At 49.6% G+C, this 20,094-nt stretch overlaps 3 protein-coding genes across 4 annotated transcripts; all 3 read left to right on the forward strand.

The window, feature by feature from the left end:
• The first annotated feature begins 8,016 nt into the window (after window positions 1–8,016).
• On the forward strand, window positions 8,017–12,988 carry LOC120661337 (B-box zinc finger protein 19-like). Of its 2 annotated transcripts, none has more exons than XM_039940158.1 (5): window positions 8,017–8,359; window positions 11,894–11,990; window positions 12,073–12,188; window positions 12,265–12,510; window positions 12,620–12,988. In XM_039940158.1, exons 1-5 carry the CDS (start codon window positions 8,267–8,269, stop codon window positions 12,710–12,712), a joined length of 645 nt encoding a protein of 214 aa, XP_039796092.1. In that variant the 5' UTR covers window positions 8,017–8,266; the 3' UTR covers window positions 12,713–12,988. The 2 variants fall into 2 exon arrangements, with proteins under 2 accessions (XP_039796092.1, XP_039796093.1); XM_039940159.1 differs by having other exon boundaries at window positions 8,024–8,359; window positions 12,094–12,188.
• Window positions 12,989–15,156: 2,168 nt separating this feature from the next.
• On the forward strand, window positions 15,157–15,861 carry LOC120661340 (auxin-responsive protein IAA26-like). The gene is made up of 3 exons (XM_039940161.1): window positions 15,157–15,480; window positions 15,586–15,676; window positions 15,786–15,861. Exons 1-3 carry the CDS (start codon window positions 15,231–15,233, stop codon window positions 15,859–15,861), a joined length of 417 nt encoding a protein of 138 aa, XP_039796095.1. The 5' UTR covers window positions 15,157–15,230.
• Window positions 15,862–18,577: 2,716 nt separating this feature from the next.
• Window positions 18,578–19,340, forward strand: LOC120661338 (protein MAIN-LIKE 1-like). Its single transcript, XM_039940160.1, has 2 exons — window positions 18,578–18,852; window positions 18,946–19,340. The coding sequence occupies exons 1-2, from the start codon at window positions 18,676–18,678 to the stop codon at window positions 19,276–19,278; spliced, it is 510 nt and encodes a 169-aa protein (XP_039796094.1). The 5' UTR covers window positions 18,578–18,675; the 3' UTR covers window positions 19,279–19,340.
• Window positions 19,341–20,094: the final 754 nt, after the last annotated feature.

Genomic DNA, 20,094 nt, shown 5'->3' on the forward strand with positions numbered 1-20,094 from the left:
GGGTTGTAGAGCAGTGGAATGCTCCCAATGGGGCTCCGTCAACCCGGTCGTCCGCGCAGGGTCGGACTTCACTCGGATTGTCCTTAAATGGGCATACTCGCTATCGAGCTCACTATTGACGCTCACTAACGACCATTTCCAGGCGTCAACTTGATCAGAAAATTATGAGAGTTTGCATTTCTTACACGCATCCATATCCAATAAAGTTCCTAAATCACACTTTACCTTTTAGAATATGCAGGTTGTGTTTTCAAGCTAATATGCAGGTTACAAGCACACTTTGGCCTGACACAAAATCACAAAAAAATATCAGAGTACCGATTCAGGCTCAAATGGACCAAGTGAAGCCTAAGAACTGAAGCAAACCAAGCTGGGGCAGGCCGTGCCTCAACTTTAGGATAAGAGGAGACCAAGACAAGTCCACTCTAGGAAGTTGGGGGCGGTTGGCGGCCCGGGCAGGCCGACCGACCTACCTGGTCGGCCGGCCAGGCCCGTGGGCCCCACCGCCTCAACCAAGGCATGTGGCACTTCCCTGTTGGCTCACAACGTCGGTTTGAGGTGCTGCAGCTGGTGTGTTGACATTCACTAACGCCCCCGATTTGTATTCCGCAAGCGCACGGTTCGTGGTAGCTTTTCCCTTAGAGTATTCCCCCAAGGTTTATCAATCCGTGGATCGACAATGAACTTACTAGGGTTTTCCATCTAATCTAACGGATCTATCCTAACATGAAGCATTAATTGCATATAAAAGGTGAACCTTTGATAGATATGAGTGATGTACAAAGGTTGATCTCATCCATGAACATCGGTAAGGATAAAGCATGACCGAAGGCATGACTAAACCTATCACACGCATTCTAGTTGTAGTTCTAGCTAAACGAGTAAGCTCAACATGCATCTCATCCAAAGCCTCTTTAAATCAAAACCTCCAATCCGATCCCTCGATACTCAACCTACTCTGTGGAGACGGCCTGTCACGACGCCCCCCTTTTCAACGGGATACCCTGAAGCAAGTCGAACCCCCTTTGGGTAGATCCGGTATGAACTCCTAGCCACCATAGCTACAAGAACACCCCATGCAATCTATCTCGAGAATAGATCTAGGAATAAGCGCACCCAAAGCAAGAACGAAATCGAAAGAGGAGAGACATGATCGCTAAATAGATCGGATGACATGAAGACATTACTCACATAATAGATTCGTTTGGATCGCCACCACCGCGTATACACCATTGACGACTCCATCTAGCTCATGAACTCCACCATGACACAACCACGCAGGGAGGCCATGGCGGCTAGGGATGGCCTAAGCCATCTCCTAGACAACTTCGAAGACTTGCGGCGGCCGTCGTCTCCCTCCGGTCTTGGCCCTAGGTTTTCGTCGAGTTCTGGTTGGATGGATGCCTCGAGTTGAATAAGGTGGGAGCTATTTATAAGCTGAGGAAGCCACCGGTCGAAGGGGAGGCCAAACCGACTTGAAAACGGGCTGGGCCGGCCGGCCTCATAGGCCTAGGCCGGCCGGCCTACCACTTTTCGGGCTCGCCTCGGTCTCATTTTTCACGTGTAGACTCCTCGCATCTTCTAGAGTTTTTGTCCTTCACAATTGCACCCCTTTGGACGTCGTTATCTTGGAGATATCTTCGAGGAAAGGATAGGATAAGGAATCATTCCTTAAATCTTCATTTGCTTTGCTTAATCCCGAAGTATCTTGATCTCATCTTCGTGGGCTTGATCCTTTGGGCTCTCTTGGAGGATGGATGTGCGTGAATGGGCTTCGAATCAACATGGGCTTTGGTCCTTCCTTTGGGCTTTGGCCTTCGTCTTTCTCCGTGTTAGTACTCGATCACGGGCCTCGTCATTTCATGCTTCAAAATAGGCCAAAAACCTGCAAAAACGAAGTTCCTCCAAAATAAATGTGCAAGTGTGAAAATGACCAATAATTAGGCCGGGGTTAGGACGGTTAGTGATTTTGATATTAAATTCATGCCATTATCAAGGATAAACAAGGGATAAAAGGTGTACTTAAGGAGCGCCAGCATGGTGGCTCCCTGCTATAAATAGAAGGGGGTAGAGAATAGGACACACACACACTCACACACTACACACCTCTTTCTCTCTTGCATAGTCTTTAGGCTTAGTGAAATTTAGGAGAAGTCTAGGAGTCATCGAGACGCCGGAGTTGCTCGAGAGTCTGGTATGGGTTCATCTCTAGCTCTCTCTTGTAATATTCGGTCGTTTGTAATAGAATTAGACTATGGTTATCGATATCTACTTGAAGTATATTCTGAGTTATCAAGTATATGCTTCTTGTCATGGTTGCGTTATTATTCAATGCTTGCATTGCATGATCGCCCTGTGCTGGAGATGGTTAGTCTTTTGTTCTTAGAACTCTATCAACTGCTCCAGTATTTGTATGATTTCTCTAGTGTGATATCTGTCCATCCGGAGGGTGGGGGCTCCGCGCGGGACACTAGAGTATCCCTTACTAGTGTAGACATGGTGTCTAGATTAGCTAAGAGTTGCTGGATGTCAACTATACCCACGGTTTGTAGAGGTAACCAGCAGGTGGTGACAGCCCTGTCCGTGCCTTTTAGTAATCCTCCACGTTCGGTATGGGGGGTAGGAGGTACATAAAGTCGCCGGGGTGTACGTGCTCCTCCAGTTACTTCGATAGCGATCTCCCTGTTGTGTAGTTTAATCTCTTACGAGCTCACTAATGAGAAAGTGTAGATATAGCTAGCCTAGCACAGATGACTCGAGCTCTGACTTTTACCTTGCTCCCGGCCTAAAGTAACCTTTTATTCTGTTATCCAAGAGAGTAGTTTATGTGTGTGTCACACTACCTCCAACAATGTTATTATCTTACCCCTGTTTATGCATGAGAATATCCAATCTAGATAGAGCTCACCAACTGATCTATATATTCTCTCACTCATCGCCTTCCCTGTGGAAATATAAATGATACCCCGGTATACTCCCGGATAAAATGCTACAGCGGTATTCCGTGCGCTTGCAGATCTACTCGTGGTTCATGAAATACTGTCGTCCCAAATTGGCGTCTACGGGCGTCATCGCTAGGTGACGTTGGTAGGCGCCAACACTCACCGAACCCGCCATTCCAGGCCATCAAGGTCAAGTGGTAGGGTTCACCTCCTCCGATCGCTACCGGTCACAGTGGAGTCATTCATCATTGAGGCACGAAAACGAAAAGACAGTGCGGTAAAATAAACAAACAAGAACGCCCCAGGGCTAACTTGATTTCATCAATCATCTCCTTACAACAATCGGCTAGAAGTCGTTACAATAAATGAAAGCTAGCTGTTCTCAACTCAGGGAAACAATGGATACAATGGATCAAATCCATTCACTCCCACTAAGGGAGCAACAAAAGGGGCTAAGACAATGGCTGCTACCTGGCAAGCTAGAGGACATGGCCAAAGAACATCGCAAGACTTCTTGTAGCACCTCGCAAGCCTTCTTCCAACACCAGCCGTGCCAAGAGCCCCCCGGCGGAGTTAGAGGCAGACGATGCTGACGAGGGGGAGTTTAATGGGGCTGAGGTTAGCCCAAACTCCCCGCCGTCGCCGCTTCTGGGTATCTTCCTCAGGCACTGGAAGACGCGCCATGATCTCCTTCTGTTGGCCACAGTGCCTTCCAGTCGCACCACTCTAACTGCCCGCCTCCAGAGGGAGGCGCGGAGACCCATCCTGGCTGCAAGACCACCATGCCTGATGAGAGAGGAGCCCGTGACCGTCCCCTGCTGCCGTGAAGCACAGCACCGAGCTGTGCGGCCTTCCAGCTGTAGCTAGAAGATGAGGCAGCGGATCCGCGGCTCCGCGTCGACGACGCATGAGGTGCCCACCCGAGATCTCGGGGGAGGGGGGCGGCAGCCGCAAAAAGGACGTAGAGGGGCGAACCCCATGGCAGGGAAGGTCCACACCACCACCAGGTCTCCGAGCCGGCGCCGAGAGGAGTCTAAGGAGGCCACCAGAAGAGTCCCCCTCGTCGATTGGCAAGGGAGCTGGCAGACCAGTGGCCTGGTTTGCCTAACTCCAGCAGCAAGCCCTCGGACCTGTCGGCGCCGAGCAGCGGTTGGCGGGATGAACTCGTTGGCGAGTTCATGCCTGAGGAAGATCCCCCGCCGTTCGCAAGCATTCCTCTAGCACCAGAGACATGAGCCATGCCCACTCTCATCTGGAGGACAGGTGTGGGGTGCGAGGAAGAGAGCTACCAAAGGGATTTCCATGATCTGTTTTCTTGTGTGGAACTATGTGTCCACAATACCCCTATTTATAGGCAAACATGGGCGCAAACGGCCCCATCGTTCAGCGGGCCAACCAAAATGGGGCACACCAAGAGCCCTCACCTAATCAAGCTCCCTCTTAAATGCCGACGGGACGGCGCCAGTTCGCTAAGCAACCACCACGCCACTCGGGGCACGATCGCCGCACAATCCACCAATGGGAGGCGGCCCCGAACGGGGGAAAACGAGGCGTCCGCGGCACAACGATAAGACGCGACGACTGGCTTCAAGATTCCACGGCGCCTCAGCAGCCCATCAAGACAGGCCAGACCCCGTCACGCCATCGCTGGCGCACGCCAAAGGCTGAGAGCGCGGGCAGTTGGATGGGACGCCCCGGTCAGGGGTCATCCAGACCGAGTCCAGCGGCTCCATGATTATTAAAATCGCAGAGCCGCTCGGGTTCTCTGACGGGGGTATAAACCCGGGACCCCTGACGGGCCCGACTCGTGCAAAGGGAAGCCCAGCGAGTTCGTTGGGCCGAGAACGGGACGGCCCACTAACCAGTGCGGGGAGCTGCCTTCGTTCCTAAGCCAACGAGTCCGGGAGCCCGACCTCTCGGGACACGTGGCGGTCCCCCGACCTGACACCCCGGGTCGGGGCCATGCCGATGACCGGGGACGTGCGCTCCAAAAACACCGCGCCTTCTGACAGGCGTGACGGCCAAGACAGGCCCTGCACGAGCTTCCCGACGCCAGCTCTCCTTATCTTGCGGGAAGGGCTTAGGCCACAGGACCCTCTGACAAGGGGACAGCGTCGCTCGTGCGGGCCCCACGACACAACGGGAGGGGGCGTCGACAGGCGCTGCCTCCCCCACCGTGATGATGGTAGCCCATGCGCACCATTTCATTACACCAGCGAGTGTGATCGGATGCCCCCGGCCAGACCTCGATAAGACACCCCTCACCGGGCGCGCCGTCCGGCTGATAGGGGCTACGCAAAAGAGTTACGCAATAGCCCCGCAGGTAAGGAACGTAGGCTCAGGCGGACAAGACCGGAGGTGACCCCCGAGCGACCATCCGGGTGGTCGCGCCGCCCCGACTGAGCCAGTATGGGACAGCACCGGGGGTACGCATTGCCCAAGAAGATCGCCAGGATCATCCTTTGTCCGAGAAGATCGCCAGGATCAAGCCTGCCCACTTCCGACCGACCGAGTGGGCCCCAACGACTGACAAGGACGAAGCGCACCCCGACGGCGCCAAGACACAGTGCTAGATATACATAAACAGGGGCCCCACCTTGGACTATAAAAGGAAAGGTCCCCCACGTAGGAAAGGGTTGGACTCCCAGAGGTTCAACACTGCTTTACTAGCTTGTAAGCTCCCCTCTGAACTTTGAGCACCCGGGCTCGAGAGCAATAGAGTAAGAACACCACCCCCCATACTGAACGTAGGGCACATTCGGCCTCAACCAGTCTAAATCCTCGAGTCTTTGCGTGCTAGACCATATCCGATCAAGCGCACAACAAACGAGCAATCGAGTAGTTTAGTAGTCGCCCATTTCCCGCAGCGACAAGCTCATTTAATCATTTCACAAAACTAGGAGCTCATTTTTTTACATGGATGGACACTTTTGCCCCTGCCTCGTCTCTCTTATCCTCTTCTCATCCGTCTGTTCACAGCCTCACGGGAGCGCCACCCGTCGTCGAGGCCCCGTTGCAGCAGCGCCGCCGGCTGCCGGAGCACTGTCGCCCGTCGGAGTTCGCGATCCACGCGTCCTGTTCGACGGCGCCACTGCTGCTCCAAGGTCTCCGTGTTGGCGCGTCATGCGATGCTTGGAGGCTCGGCACCGTGACGCCGCCACGGGAGGCGGCGGCAGCGGCGTGCAGGGCTGACCAAGTCGATAGGGGCCACCACGGTGAACGCACGCCCGCACTCCGCGAGGGCCTCGTCGGACTGCCGTGCGTAGAGGAGCGCAGAGGCCAGCGTGGTGGTGACCCTGGCTATGAATCGCCGATACTCCAAAATAGGTATCGTACCCGTATCCGATACGGCTCGATACGGCGATACGTCCCGATATGGCCCGATACGTGTATCGAGAAGTATTGAGAAATTATGATTTAAAAATAAAAAATTTAATTTCCGATACTCCGTTCGATACTTCTCGATACTCCGTCCGATACTTTTGGGCCAATAACACCTCGTTTGAAAGACCATTAGGAGCCCACCAACGTAGGACCATCCTGGTTGAACTAATCATTTAACTATTTCTGGTTGAACTTGAACATTTGCTACGTATGTTAGTCCTTTGAAAACATAATGTTTATTATCTATTTTGTTCTCTAGAATAATTTGGTAATTTACTTTTTTAGAAATATATATATTTGTCGTATCGGTGTATCTTTATTTTTATGAAATCGCCGTATCACCGTATCGCCGTATCCGTACCCGTATCGGCGTATCGCGGTGATATTTAGAATCCTGGGGCACCGCAGGGCGAGTTCCGCGGGCGGCGGCGGCGCTCCGACAGCGGGGCTCCGGCAGCGGGTGGCGGTTCAACGAAACCCACTTTAATGGTATTCCCGCGAAAACCACTTCTCATAAAAACAAAATTCCAATTTTCTCCTACCGGCCGGGTCCCCGTGATCGCCGAGATCCGGCCGCCGGCAATTCCCGATTTCCCCGGTCTTTGTCACGGGAACTTGCGCGACAAATCTGCGAGGCAAATCGTCCACAGGTAGCATCTGAAATTCTGAATGCTCCTTCAGTCCTTCTTGCCCATCTATCATTTTTTGCGTCCGATATCCGATCCCCGTCGCTTTCGTGGTGGTTGTTGAAACGGAACGTTCCGATCGTGGTCCGGCCACCCGGTGGGGCGCATCGGCGCGGCGTCCTGCCGGCCGTCGCCCTCCGAGTGAAGCGAGAACGAGGACAAGGCCGTCAAGCGTCGCCACAAGAACGCGGCCTCGTTGTGCCGTGTGTTCATGTGGTTCAGGGGGGGCTCGTGTGCACGAGTGATGCTGATCGCGTTCTGATCAGTTTGGCGTGGCCTCAATCACGCAAGCAAAAAAGAAAACTCAGGACGGGCTTGCAGCTGTGAGCCTGTGAGTTGCTCTCACTCTCACCTTCCTAGCACGCACGGGTCACGGCGGCGATGAGATGGCTCTTGTCGACGGCAGCCCATGCACCCGGCGCACGGAGGCGCGATGCTGGCCGCGGCCGGAAGGCAGGCAGGTGGAAGTGGAAAAGAAAAGGCATGGAAGACGGCGGCTATTGGCGGCAGAGGCAGAGCAGCCAAGCAATTGATTCGGAGCCACACCCCCAAAATCCCGCTGCTTTTCCATTCTGAGGCGGACGTCTCTCGCGGGCCCACCCCCGCCTGAATCCCCACATCCAAAACCCAACAAACTCCCACCAAACGATCAACTCCTAGTACAAGCAGCAGATCTCTTGGTCCCACTGCGTCTGACCCCACCTGTCGGTGAAAGGCCATGGCTGTCTCCTCTGTAGCTGAAGCAGCCCTGGAGAATCAAATAGTTTTGGGGGGCCCTCGACTTCAGAGTTGCGTGCTCCCGGTTCATAGACGCGCCCACACAAGTCGCTCGTCGCCCGCTGTGGCTCTGCTGGCTGGTGCGTAGACCGGGTCTAGGAACGTCGCGAACTACGATGGCTCGAGAAGCGCGGGGTCCAGCACCGTGGCAGGGGCCAGGGCAGCCCTCGACGGCCCACCACCACCACATCCAAATGGCCAAATCAAATAGTAATAGCTTCCGCCGTGTCGTCCTCGCGAGGCTCGCGCAGTCGCTGCCACATCTCTCCTCGTCCAACCTCGTGTGTGGCTTGCTTCTGTTGCGCTGCCGCATCCTCGTCCACATCTCTCCCCGCCGCCAGGGCCGCCGTCCGCCGCGGCCGCAGCGCTGGGAGGGGATCGCCGGGCAGCGGCGCGAGGCGGGGGAGAAGGAGCCGCGGGTTCGTCGCCCGGATGGCGGCGGGGCGATGACGCGGGCGGCGGGAGCAGGGTGTTGAGATGCGGACGATCTGCGATGTGTGCGAGAGCGCGCCGGCGGTGCTCTTCTGCGCGGCCGACGAGGCCGCGCTCTGCCGGGCCTGCGACGAGAAGGTGATCTCCGCTCCCCCCTTATCCGTTGGTGAGCTCTTCGTCTCTCTCGAAGATCGGGCGAGAGCGCTGCTCCATTGGAGTGGCGCACGGCGCGATGGTTCGTGTTATCGGTCGGCTGGGCACTGAGATCTCGGGGATTTGCTACTTGACTGCGAGCTCACGTGGTGGATGACTGGATGTCAGGGGTGGGATGGCCCAGCTGTGTGACGATCCTACTTTTATTTCGGTCCCATTTTGGTAGCAGAGAAATCACAGGGCATGGCATGAGGATGGCACTAGCCCTGTAGTCCTAATAGACTAAGTTTCTGACTGAGGAATACAACGGAAACGTTCTAGCAGGACTCTGGTGTGCATTGATAGTGATAAACTTGTTTGTCTAGTTAATTCAGGAATTCAGAAAGGTGTGTACCTATAGGCTTGGGGTGGATCAGATTCCCTTGGGTTGCTTCTATCCCCACTTAAAATCGACCCATATCCTATTTTTCAGAATGCAAAGCTTGTTATATTTTCTTTTATGGGACAAGGCATTCTCTGCATCATACTTAGTCGATCCAGAGATTCATAAGGTCTACTTAGTTGCTGCATAGGTGATTTGTACACAACTTTTGACCCTATCTTGGGGTTCTGTTACTAGGTGGATTGTCGACATCACCAGCATGCATGGCTATTTGTGGAGATGAGTTTGCCATGTGTTTGGTGGTAATTACAGTTGACCTTATTGGCTGCCTTTTTTATACTTGGTGATCAAACCTGATGCCACGCCCAGGGTTTTCCAACCCAGGATTGCAACTATGTGTGGCTCAGTAGTTAAGCTGTTCATGATTCTTTAAAATCTATGTGCAGTTGCTGAAAGGAATACATGTAAGGAACAAAATGTACTAGTATAGTAGTATGTCACAACCGCGAGGTAGTGCCCGGATCAGGTCTGCCCATGGTGGTGGTGTTGATTTTGGTGAGGTGCCAAGCAACAGGGAGGTGAGAAAGAGAAAGGGAGATGAGTAATAGATTGATTTCTTGCTTGCCACATACAGGGCTATGGCTACCACAAATGTAGGCTGCCAACATTACATCAAGCTCTTATTGGCTGTAGCCACTCTTTCTAAACTTCCTGAAACTAACAACCCAAACCCATGCTAACCAATCATATCAAATCCAAACTAGCCATACTTATCTTTAGAGCAGATTTTCATCAAACCCAATTATTCCTTACTCCTTGCGTCTCTTCCTCTGTTACTACTTGCCCCACATAACATAGTATTTATTGACCGTGCCTGATGCTACTTAAGTTATCAACATGTTATGGCAGTCTTTTTTTTTCTTGGGAACACAAAATTGCAATCTGGTTTAAAACCACGATTCTTTATCAGGGGGGACTGCTGATGTGGTTGGACTTGGTGTCATACTGATATCAATTTATGAAGCAATTGAGAAATCTCATTATGCAATAAATATATTTAATTGAAACTTAGAAAAAGCAAATTAATGGAGTGTGATATTAAATTAGACAAATTAAGTGTTTTATCGTGATTCATCAATACCCCTGAGAAAATAAAATTCCTTCAAGAAAATCTCTGCTTACTGCACAATTTTCTTGTCTATTCTGTGTTTACTGCGGTGTGCAGTGAGTTGTTAAATTTCCTTTCAAGAATGTTTGACTACCGTATCTTGTTCAGTGTCAGTGGTCTTCATCTTTTAGATTTCCTTGTTGTCTTATGCAAAAACCTGTTTAGAAAGTTATGTCTATCAGCAGTAATATTTTTCAGAATTACGATATGCTAGTTGCATGCTTACTTCTTTTATGAATCTGATCATTGAGCGAAAAATAATTTAGCAGTGGTTTGTTAGCTAGGCTGTTGTGTTTGGTATGCTACACCAGTGCTTATCCTACGGACTGCTGCCAATAGAAGGCTATGCCTGTTTTTTTCAGGAAATACTTTCAAAAGCACTCATTGTGAGGTAAGTTTAGACAAGTAAATGGGGAGTGCGAGAGCAATAGTAGATTTTGCAACATCCACTGTTCTTGATTATCTGTTGCGCTACATGCCCATCCAACCAGAAGATTGGGAACATCCAAGTTATATGTCTTCTTTGGATTGAGGAAGACCCACTGTAGCCCTTTGGATTGGAGGAAAAAGAATGAATTATTCTAGCCAATCATACCAGGGGTGAAGCTATGTTGACTTACCCTGGTCCATATGCAGAAGGGTAAAAAAAAAAACTAGTAGTTGACTCGATATGACCATGTACTGCTTCTAAAATTATATAAGTTTCTTTATATACAATTGAGTGTGCACCAGGGTCATTTCTAATTTAGCTACGCCCAACAGGGTTGAGTTCTTTTTTATCCAAAGAAACCATATGGGATTACAATTTGAAATCTGGTCTAGTGGGGCAGTGGATGATTAAAATCATCTTTATAATTCATTTCTCCTACTTTTTTTAGATAAAGGATAAAGCGCCCTCTAGATCCAATTGGTGTTTCCCTACTTTAAACATATATACTTAAGCAAAAGTATGACTTTGATAAGCTTGTGATGATAGCAGTTGTAATGTACTATTCCATTGTGAAAGCATATTTAGATCCTTCTGCAATCTTTTGTGTCAAGAAAAGTTCCCAGATTACCAGGCTTCATCGCTTGTTGCATGTTAGTCCATATTTCAGAATGGTTTACTTTTCTGCTAAGCAGTGTGTATTGGACCTCGTCCAGGGCTGCAAAGGAGCCTCGAGAATGATGAGGGAACCTTAATTTTGTTTGACTCGGTATCTGATATTGTTGTTATGTTGTGAAATATGCACCATCAGATGGGCTGCATTTGTATTCTTATCTTTTTTTTGTAATTTTCATCTTCTTCCTTTTTTATTTCTTGGAATTGGAATTATTTCTTTCAAATGTTGTTCAGGAAACTGATGTCAGTCCCCCATTTTATTTTACTTTTTTGTTTTGAGGAAACCATGTCCTCTTCTTAAAACAGTTTACATCTTATTGCAAAATGTATCATTGAGTAATTCTTTTTCAGTAACCTGACTTGGCCGTCATGGAGAAAAGTCTGCTTTTGTAGTTAGTGTTGCATGCATCCAGGATTTCCTTCTGACAGTGTTATTTGAGGTTCATGTCCTGCTTAGAATAACACATGTAGTGTGGCGATTTCTCAGATGCTGATGACAAATTAGCACACGTATGTGAACATTTATATGTATGTATTATTTTGTCACTTCAACTATCAGATGCATGTGGAGAAGTTAGGTTTGACTCAGTAGTTGCATTTCGTTTTTATCAGCAGGATACTCCTCCAAAAACTAACCTTTGAAGGACGGAAAACTAGCTAGTTTAATTCACTATTAAACTGATGAAATTTGGAATTAGTCTTTACATTTGGATTCGCCTATGTTATTAAATAGTAGTTACCATTTACCAAATTTGGTGTCAGTAGCAATACTCCTCATATTCATCACGTCAGTTCATAACACCTTGATTGTGAAACAGACCACCCTAATGTTACTACTGCTGAGATCTCTTCCATGTTGCGATGCAGGTACACATGTGTAACAAGCTTGCTAGTCGGCATGTGAGAGTTGGACTTGCAAACTCTAATAAACTTGCCCGTTGTGATATATGTGAAAGTTTTCCTGGTACTCCTTTTGATTCACGAATCTCCTTTTTTTTACGATTAGTCAACTAAATCTTGAATTCTTGATTTGCCTGGGTATATAGCTTTCTTCCACTGTGATATAGATGGCGCCTCACTTTGCCTGAGCTGTGACATGACTGTTCATGTTGGTGGCAAACGAAGCCATGGAAGATACCTGCTCCTAAGGCAAAGTGTTGAAGTAAGTTTATACTCAACAGCCTTAGATTGAAATTTCACGTAATTCTCTAGTTCTCAAATTAGGGAACTATGATTAGTTTCCAGGAGATAAACTAGGCCATATGGATGATGACGTGGCAATGCAAAGCAAAGATCCTGAAAACCAGATAGATCAGACGAAGCCTTCTCATTCAGCAACAAAAGAGCAAAGGGCAAACCATAATAATAGCTCTGATGATCCAGCATCTGATGGAAACTGCGATGACCAGGGTAACATTAATTCGAAAATGATTGACCTTAATATGCGACCGGCTCGTACCGATGGACAAGGATCAAATTCCCAGGTGTGTCATATTTGTTCACTATGGTTGAAGCGTTGCTATATCTATAGTGCACTTTTCATTTGGCACTTGCAGTTTTCTCTATAGTAACAGTTGTCCCTTGTGATGGCAGATCCAGACTCACGGGGTGGTTCTTAGCGTGAACAACCATGACTCACCTGGGGTAGTGCCGACAAGTAATTACGAAGGAGATGCCAACAAGTAAGCACTGGAAGTTCGGAATGTACATTTCTTCATCTACATATATACTGCTCTATAGCAGCTCAGGAGCGCAGAACACGGGGGGTTTAGCATTGGCATCTCTGTTACTATTGCCATAGTAGTACATTTCTGGCAGAGTTGGAGCTAACAACTGCATCTCGATCAATTCGGCTTGTCGTGCCCAAGATCTATTTACTGTCAGGTCAATTCTCGTCGCGATTGTCAGAACTCATGTAACTTGCCGCATTGCTGCTGTTATAGAGGCTGTGTTTATCCCCAACTCCTCCAAATTTTCCAAACTTTCTATCACATCGAAACATTAAATATAGCAAATGACCCATGCATGAAGTACTAAATGTAGGTAAATAAAAAAACTAATTGCATAATTTTGATGTACGTTGCGAGACGAATCTTTTGAGTCTAGTTAGCATATGATAGGACAATATTTACCACATACAAACGAAAAGTGTTATAGTATTTTTCGCAAACATTTTTCGCATTTTTTTTTGCAACTAAACACAGCCAGAAGCGCAGTGGCTGTCACTTGTGCTTTGGAGTTGGAGTGATGTACTATGCCATTAGAAAAAACTGTACAAAAAGATGAATAGACCGCTCATTTTTCTGTGTTGGCATATGTTCAGCTCGGTTCAGTCGCTGGTTGGCACGTGGCAACAACAAAGGTCTTTATCATAGAAATTGATTCGACACGTTTCATGCAATACGCAGTGCTTGTGAGCGAGTTGGTCAAACCGTCGTGTTCAAGTATATTATTCAGTCAAAACATGGCTGCATCAAAAGGCTCTTCGATGTCTTCCAGAACTGGAGTTTTTATTCAACTCACCCCTTCTTGTTTAGTTGCTAAGTTCAAATTTCTAAAAAAAAATTCTGGCACGTGCATGTAGAATTAAATTTAGATGAAATAAAAAAAATACATTGCACAATTTGCCTGTAAATCGCGAGACGAATCTAATGAACTTAATTAGACCGTAATTAGACGCTAAATTGCTACAGTAACAACATCTAATGATGGATTAATTAGGCTCATTAGATTCGTCTCGCGATTTACAGACGAGTTCTGTAATTTATTTTATGATTAGTCTATATTTAGTATTTCAAATGTAGAAAAATACTTTTTTAAAAATTTTACACAGCGCAACTAAATAAGACTCCAAGCCACTCCCCTCACCAAGCACCAACTACGAGGTTAATCCTCTGCCGAGCAGCGGGAGCCGCGCGCAATCGCACACCGCCGCGCGTGTAGTCTCGGAGAGGCGCGAGCAGAAACAAATGACCAGCCGCCACACGCACCCGCTGCCCTCCCAGCAGGGGCACGACACCGGGCGCGCGCCAGGACACGGGGCCGGGGGGTAGCCCGCGCAGGGCGGCCGGAAACCCACGCGACGCGCGGGCGCCCGTCTCGCTCGCCGCCCGCTCCCAGGTCGCGCGACAGGGCACGGTCACGTAGGCCGGCAGCCCGGCGCGTCGAACTCCGCCGCCCGGGGGCCGCCCCCGCTCCGCGCGCGGGGCACGACGCTCGTGAGTCGTGCCCCGCGAGGACCGGCGCGCCCTTTGCCGGGCACGGCGGCCGCGCTGTCGAGCCAGGGCCCGGCACCGCGGGGACCAGCGGCTGCCGCGGGCTGCGAGACACGGACACGGGCGGCAGGGGGGAGGAAGGAGAGGAGGAGGAGGAGGCCGAGTTGGCTTCGTGCGGTGCGGGCACGTCGTTGCTTGCTGCTGCCCCGGCGGCGTCCGCGTGCATGCACATACGCCGCGGCTCGGGTCTTCCAGCGCCACGGAGGAACATGCACGTATACCCGGCTCGCCCGCGCCCACTTGCGGGGCGGCTGTCCCCTACCCCCTCGCCAGAATCCGGATCTACTGCGGCGGCTGAAATTCATCGAACGGTGCCTGGCCCCTGGCCACAGCAATGACGCCATACGCGATTCCGGGCAGCCACGAAGGCAGGCACGCTGCTACGAGAGAGAGGCAGGAGACCAGGGCGTCTACCTGGCAGCAGCCGGTCGGCCCCACGGAGGACACCGTGCCATGGCTGAGGCCGGCAGGCCTGCGGTGCCGGCCCGCACCCAACCCAGCCGCCGGCGCTCCCGCCAGGCTCCGCAGCTGTGCGCCTGTGCGGCTGTTCCCGGCCCCCAACGACCCCACCGGAAACCGGATCCTCTGCAACCGCAGCTAGCCACGGTGCCCGCCGCCGCTTCGTATCGTCCTGGCTGGCAGCGGCATGGTGCCACCCGCTCCCTCCCCCGGGCCCGCCGCAGAGGATCTCGTGCCCCGGACGGCCTGCCGCGCCGCACCAACGGTATATATACGGGCCAGAGTCGCAGCTAGATGATCAGTCCACCGCAACCGCGTTCACGCCTCACGCAGCTCCACCTCCTCGAGTCCTCATCAGACCGCAGCTCGCCACCGCCTTCTCCCTGCAGGCTGCAGCCTGCAGCCTCCGTTCGTCGTCGACGCGCAGGCCGGTGCTTGACTGGGACGATCGACGGGCGAAGCCGACGCGCATGGCGGGCTACGGCAACGACGGCGTCGACCTCACCGAGCTCACGCTGGGGCCGCCGGGCGTCAGCGCGCGCAAGGCGAGGCGAGCCAGGAAGAACGGGCAGCCGTCGTCGTCGTCCGCCAGCATGCAGGCGTTCGTGAAGGTGAGCATGGACGGGACGCCGTACCTGAGGAAGGTGGACGTCGCGGCGTACGACGACTACGGCGAGCTTGTGGAGGCGCTCAACGAGATGTTCTGCTGCTGCTCCATCGGTAAGCTAGCTGCTGGCTGCTGCCCTTGAGCCTGCCTCGGCAAAAAAAACAAACAACTGAAGAAAAAGACCTGAAGAAATTGCGCATTCCGTTTGCGTCGTGCAGGGCTGATGGACGGGTACGGCGAGTGGGAGCACGCCGTGGTGTACGAGGACGGCGACGGCGACTGGATGCTCGTCGGCGACGTGCCGTGGGAGTAAGCACCCCGCCCCCCGATAGCACTGCCTGTGCTTTGGCTTTTGGCAATGGTCAATGGAGTGTCGGGGCTCTAACAGATGGCGAATGCTCGCGTTTTGGTTTTGTAGGATGTTCGTGTCCTCGTGCAAGAGGATGCGGGTGATGCGATCGTGCGAGGCGAGAGGGCTGAGCTCGAACGCGTGACAGGGATACCGACCGCGCCGCACGACATCGAGATCAGAACGGCAGGTGAGGGGACAATGTTCAGAAACACACATAGAATTCAGAACATTGCCCGGCAGTAACTGACGGGCAGTCTATTTGGTTTCTGATTCAGAACGTGCAGGCATCAAGCAGCATCTGAACTGAACTCTCACTGTTGCACATAGCTCAAGTGGCCGGCCACCAAGCTGACGAAGGCGATGACGCAAATCTGCGCGAAGCAATGCAAGTACGATTCCATCTACAGAAAGAAAGACTGCAAGTGGAGAATAAATGTTAGTTGACGCCGCCAGAACCGTACGATCTCCTCCTCGCATGAGCCGGATACGGTTGACTTCCCTGCGATCCAAGTATTTTAGCAGCTCTGAATCTGATAATGCTCCTGCCTACGGATCACTCCTAACAAACACCTACTGCCATTCAAGCTTGTCTGACATTGCTGTTCTTGTTTCCTTTTTGGGTCGTCTCGGCTGTACCTGTATGTGTCACATGTACATTAATCAAGGGTCGTACTGACCTCCAAATTTTGATACGAGTTGCCTACTTGCCTCCGGAATGGAAGATATCGGATTCAGATTCAGCTCGGAAGTTCAGAGCTGTTCTGTCTAGCATTCTACTGCTTGTGCTAGCAGTTTAGGCGACCGGATCAGCTGGTCAGCGTACTTCGCTATTTGCAAGTGTGTGTAGCTCGGTTAAGGTGTCCGGATGTCGCGCGACAATGGCTGCATTTGGAGGTTTGCGTGTAGGTAGAGCTGAGAACACTGGGCATCCAACAAATCTTTTTTTCCAAGATGATTCTGACAGATATAGCGAGCCTGGCAAGTGGCCGTGTAGGTTAAGATCAGGCTAAGATCATGGCAATCGCACAAAATAAATCGGATCAAATGAACAAGGAGTCTAGAAATTAATGTAGGTTGTATTGTATAGTCAGGTTGTCAGGAATGATCAGGAGTTTCAGTTTGTTTTTTAGAGGAAAAAGAGAAAATGAATTTTTTACGGACGAGTTCCGAGTTACTCCCTCCGTCTCAAAAAACAAGTCACTCTAGAATTCAAAATTTGTCCCAAAAAAACAAGTCCTACTCTATTTAGAAAGTGCATGTGCATGCAAGAATTTATTAGTGCTAAATATGAATAATAAATAAGGGCAAACATGATTATTTTACTTTTTTTTTTTAATTTGTTTTAGAATTTCTAGAATGACTTGTTTTTTAGACGGAGGGAGTAGACATGTTAGAACGGGCCGACTGGACCGGTGAAACACCGGAATGTTGTCGACCCAAAAGACTGGGAGGGCCGGGCCTCACCCCCAGCGGCCCGAAGGCCGGAGAACACGAGAAGCTCATCACGGCGGTTTTTTTATTTTTTTTATTTCTGTTTTTACAAAAATATATTTTCGAGTTGGAAATTAACAGAAATATACCCCGGCCGCCCCGCTGCCGGGCGGCCGGGACCTGGCCACCCGGCTGCCGGGCGGCAGGGGCTAAACTACAAAAAAAAAGAGGAAACAAAATTGCGGCCAGGTCCCTGGGAACCGGCCGCCCGGCAGCCGGGCGGCCGGCCTCCCAGGCCGCCCGGCTGGGGGGCGGGCGGCCCCCACCCCTATATAAGGGTGTTGGCTGCCCCTCCCCCTCATTTGCCTTGCTAAAAATCCAGAAAAAAAAAGAAAAGAGAGGGAGGGAGGGAGAGGAGGGGTGAGGGAGAGGCAAAGCGGCGAAGCCCTATTGGATTTTAAAGCCGGCGACTTTAGATAACTAAAATTTTCCACATTTTATAAATAGATTATGTTGTAATTATTTTGTTGAAACAGTAAATTACCAATCGGTTCAATTATTGTTAGGAGTGATTAGTGGTACATTTAGGTGCATTTACTTATAGTGATGAGCGTTGATATAGTACATTAAGTGTTAGATTTAGTATTAGAAAATATTAGAAAATTGTTAGAGAAGTATTAGAAAATGTAAGATAATATTAGAAAATTATAGAAAATGTTAGAAAATTGTAAAAAATTGTAAAAAATATTAAAAAATTGTAGAAAATTATAGAAAATTGTAGAGAATGTTAGAAAATTGTAGAGAATGTTAGAAAATTATAAAATATTATAGAAACTATTTTGTTGAAACAGTAGATTAGTAATCATTTTAATTATTATTAGGACTGATTAGTGGTACATTTAGGTATAGTTAATTGTAGTGATTAGCGTTGATATAGTACATTAGCAATCTAATTAATTAATCTTAAAAATTGCAAGATAATATTAGAAAATTTCTAAAATGTTACAAAATATTAGAAATTATTATTAATGCTTCGAAAATCTTATAAATTATTTAGGAAATATAAGGAAATATTAGAAATATTTAGATGTGTGTGATTGTATTGTATTGTTTTGATCTTACGTGGTAGGTATGGCCGGGGTTACTCCTGTGTTGCTGGACCCAACAATAGACTCGGGTCACCGGTCCTTCCTTGCGAAGGTTCAGCACCAAGAACTAAACGTGCTGCGTCCACGTGCACCTGCAGAGTTGGTTGCTGTAGACCCACGATGGGTGCCCAGGTGATATGTCGTATATTTTCTGTTTTTATCCATTATACATTTCGTTATATAATGTATTAACATTTGAGCACTGTATGATACAGGTTGAGCGAGCAGGTCTTCTCACAGTGGCTCGTCTTGCTGAGAGTGCTTTGGTGAAGCTAGACAGGTCTCTACTTTCAGCTCTCGTTGACAGATGGAGACCTGAGACACACACGTTCCACCTCCCTTGTGGGGAGATGGCACCGACCCTGTAGGACGTTGCGATGCTTCTTGGTCTTCCTATCACCGGAGACGCTGTCGGGCCCCACGTGGTACCTTCTACGTGGCTGGAGGATCTTGAGGAACGTTTTGCAGGTGCTGCCACCACGATTGATCCTGAAGATTTCAATGAGCACCCACAGTCGAAAGGCCCTTCCAAGTCATGGCTCCTACAGTTTCGGGTACAATTTCGTACAAAATGATGTGTTGATGTATTTTATGGCTTTGAAATAACTAATGTGTTTCTTATTCTCAATGTTCGTACTTCATTGCAGCCGGATCTGTTGGCAGCCGATGCTGATGACTACAGCGTGACTAGATCACTCGAGGCGTACGTGCTGTGGTTATTTGGGTACATCCTGTTCAACAACTCACACGGGCACTGTGTGGATAGGGTGCTTCTGCCATACGCACAGGAGATCGCCGATGCAGATGAGGATGCCATACCCTTATATAGTTGGGGTTTAGCGGCTCTTGCATGCATATATCGTGGACTCTGCAAGGCATCACGGCAGAATGATAGGAATGCTGTCCTAACGGGGTGCCCAATTCTGCTACAGCTTTGGTCTTACGAGAGGATTGCGATCGGTCATCCCATGATTGACTAGTCACCGTACACGCCGGATATGTACGGTGACATGGAGGACGACAGACCCACCATGGGGACTCTCTGGTACTCTCGACAGGTATGGGACACGATAAAAATTTATATTCTATGCGTACTATGGTCATACATTGTTCCCTCAATACCTTTCTTATGGACACATAATTTTTATTTTTGCAGAAAACATGGGCACATCTACAGAAACGTGGCACCACCGGAACATCATAGCTACTCTACAGATCACGTACACGCACAACGTAAGAGAGGTCGGAATGGTAGGGGTCGTTAGTTGTTTGCACTTGTTTCTTCGGCGGCATTGTGGACTGTTTCGACTGTTCGGATTATGATTGTTTATGATTGTGGTAGTTTACTTGTCATTTATTTATATAGATATTATTGATGTGAACTTGTTATGTTTGGGGGTTCCATAATGCTCGTGAAATAAGGGAATCTCTTGCGAATTTTTTCCGTGATTTAATGAAGGACAAGTTAGTTGCGGGAGGAGTTAGCGGCCGAGATCCCGCCGACGATGACGACGACTACCGCATACAGAGTAAACTTCGTGACAGGCTCGTATAGCTCAAAATAGGGACCATAGTGTATCTATATGCGAGTACGAGATCACGGGTTTCGCATATGTCGCATTGTTTGCCCAGACAAATGTGACAAAAGTCGACAGCCCAATAGTAGTGCCCTTTCACCATTTCGAAAAGATGTGACAACACGGCAACCACACCAGCTCATATTCAAAGCAGTCTCTCGGGCGAGGACGACGGAACTGTCACTCTACAGCGAAGGTCTGTGGCGTGTAGTGGGGAAG

The sequence above is a fragment of the Panicum virgatum genome, chromosome 2N, assembly GCF_016808335.1.
Source record: "Panicum virgatum strain AP13 chromosome 2N, P.virgatum_v5, whole genome shotgun sequence".
NCBI classification, from domain to species: domain Eukaryota; kingdom Viridiplantae; phylum Streptophyta; class Magnoliopsida; order Poales; family Poaceae; genus Panicum; species Panicum virgatum.

Bases quoted from the DNA above. Each gene is read 5' to 3' on its own strand.
- LOC120661338 (XM_039940160.1), top strand. From the start codon at position 18,676: ATGCTTCTTGGTCTTCCTATCACCGGAGACGCTGTCGGGCCCCACGTG. The intron at 18,853-18,945 runs GTACAATTTCGT...ACTTCATTGCAG, and splicing joins CATGGCTCCTACAGTTTCGG to CCGGATCTGTTGGCAGCCGA.
- LOC120661340 (XM_039940161.1), top strand. From the start codon at position 15,231: ATGGCGGGCTACGGCAACGACGGCGTCGACCTCACCGAGCTCACGCTG. The intron at 15,481-15,585 runs GTAAGCTAGCTG...TGCGTCGTGCAG, and splicing joins GTTCTGCTGCTGCTCCATCG to GGCTGATGGACGGGTACGGC. The intron at 15,677-15,785 runs GTAAGCACCCCG...TTGGTTTTGTAG, and splicing joins GTCGGCGACGTGCCGTGGGA to GATGTTCGTGTCCTCGTGCA.
- LOC120661337 (XM_039940158.1), top strand. From the start codon at position 8,267: ATGCGGACGATCTGCGATGTGTGCGAGAGCGCGCCGGCGGTGCTCTTC. The intron at 11,991-12,072 runs GTACTCCTTTTG...CTGGGTATATAG, and splicing joins TATATGTGAAAGTTTTCCTG to CTTTCTTCCACTGTGATATA. The intron at 12,189-12,264 runs GTAAGTTTATAC...AACTATGATTAG, and splicing joins TCCTAAGGCAAAGTGTTGAA to TTTCCAGGAGATAAACTAGG.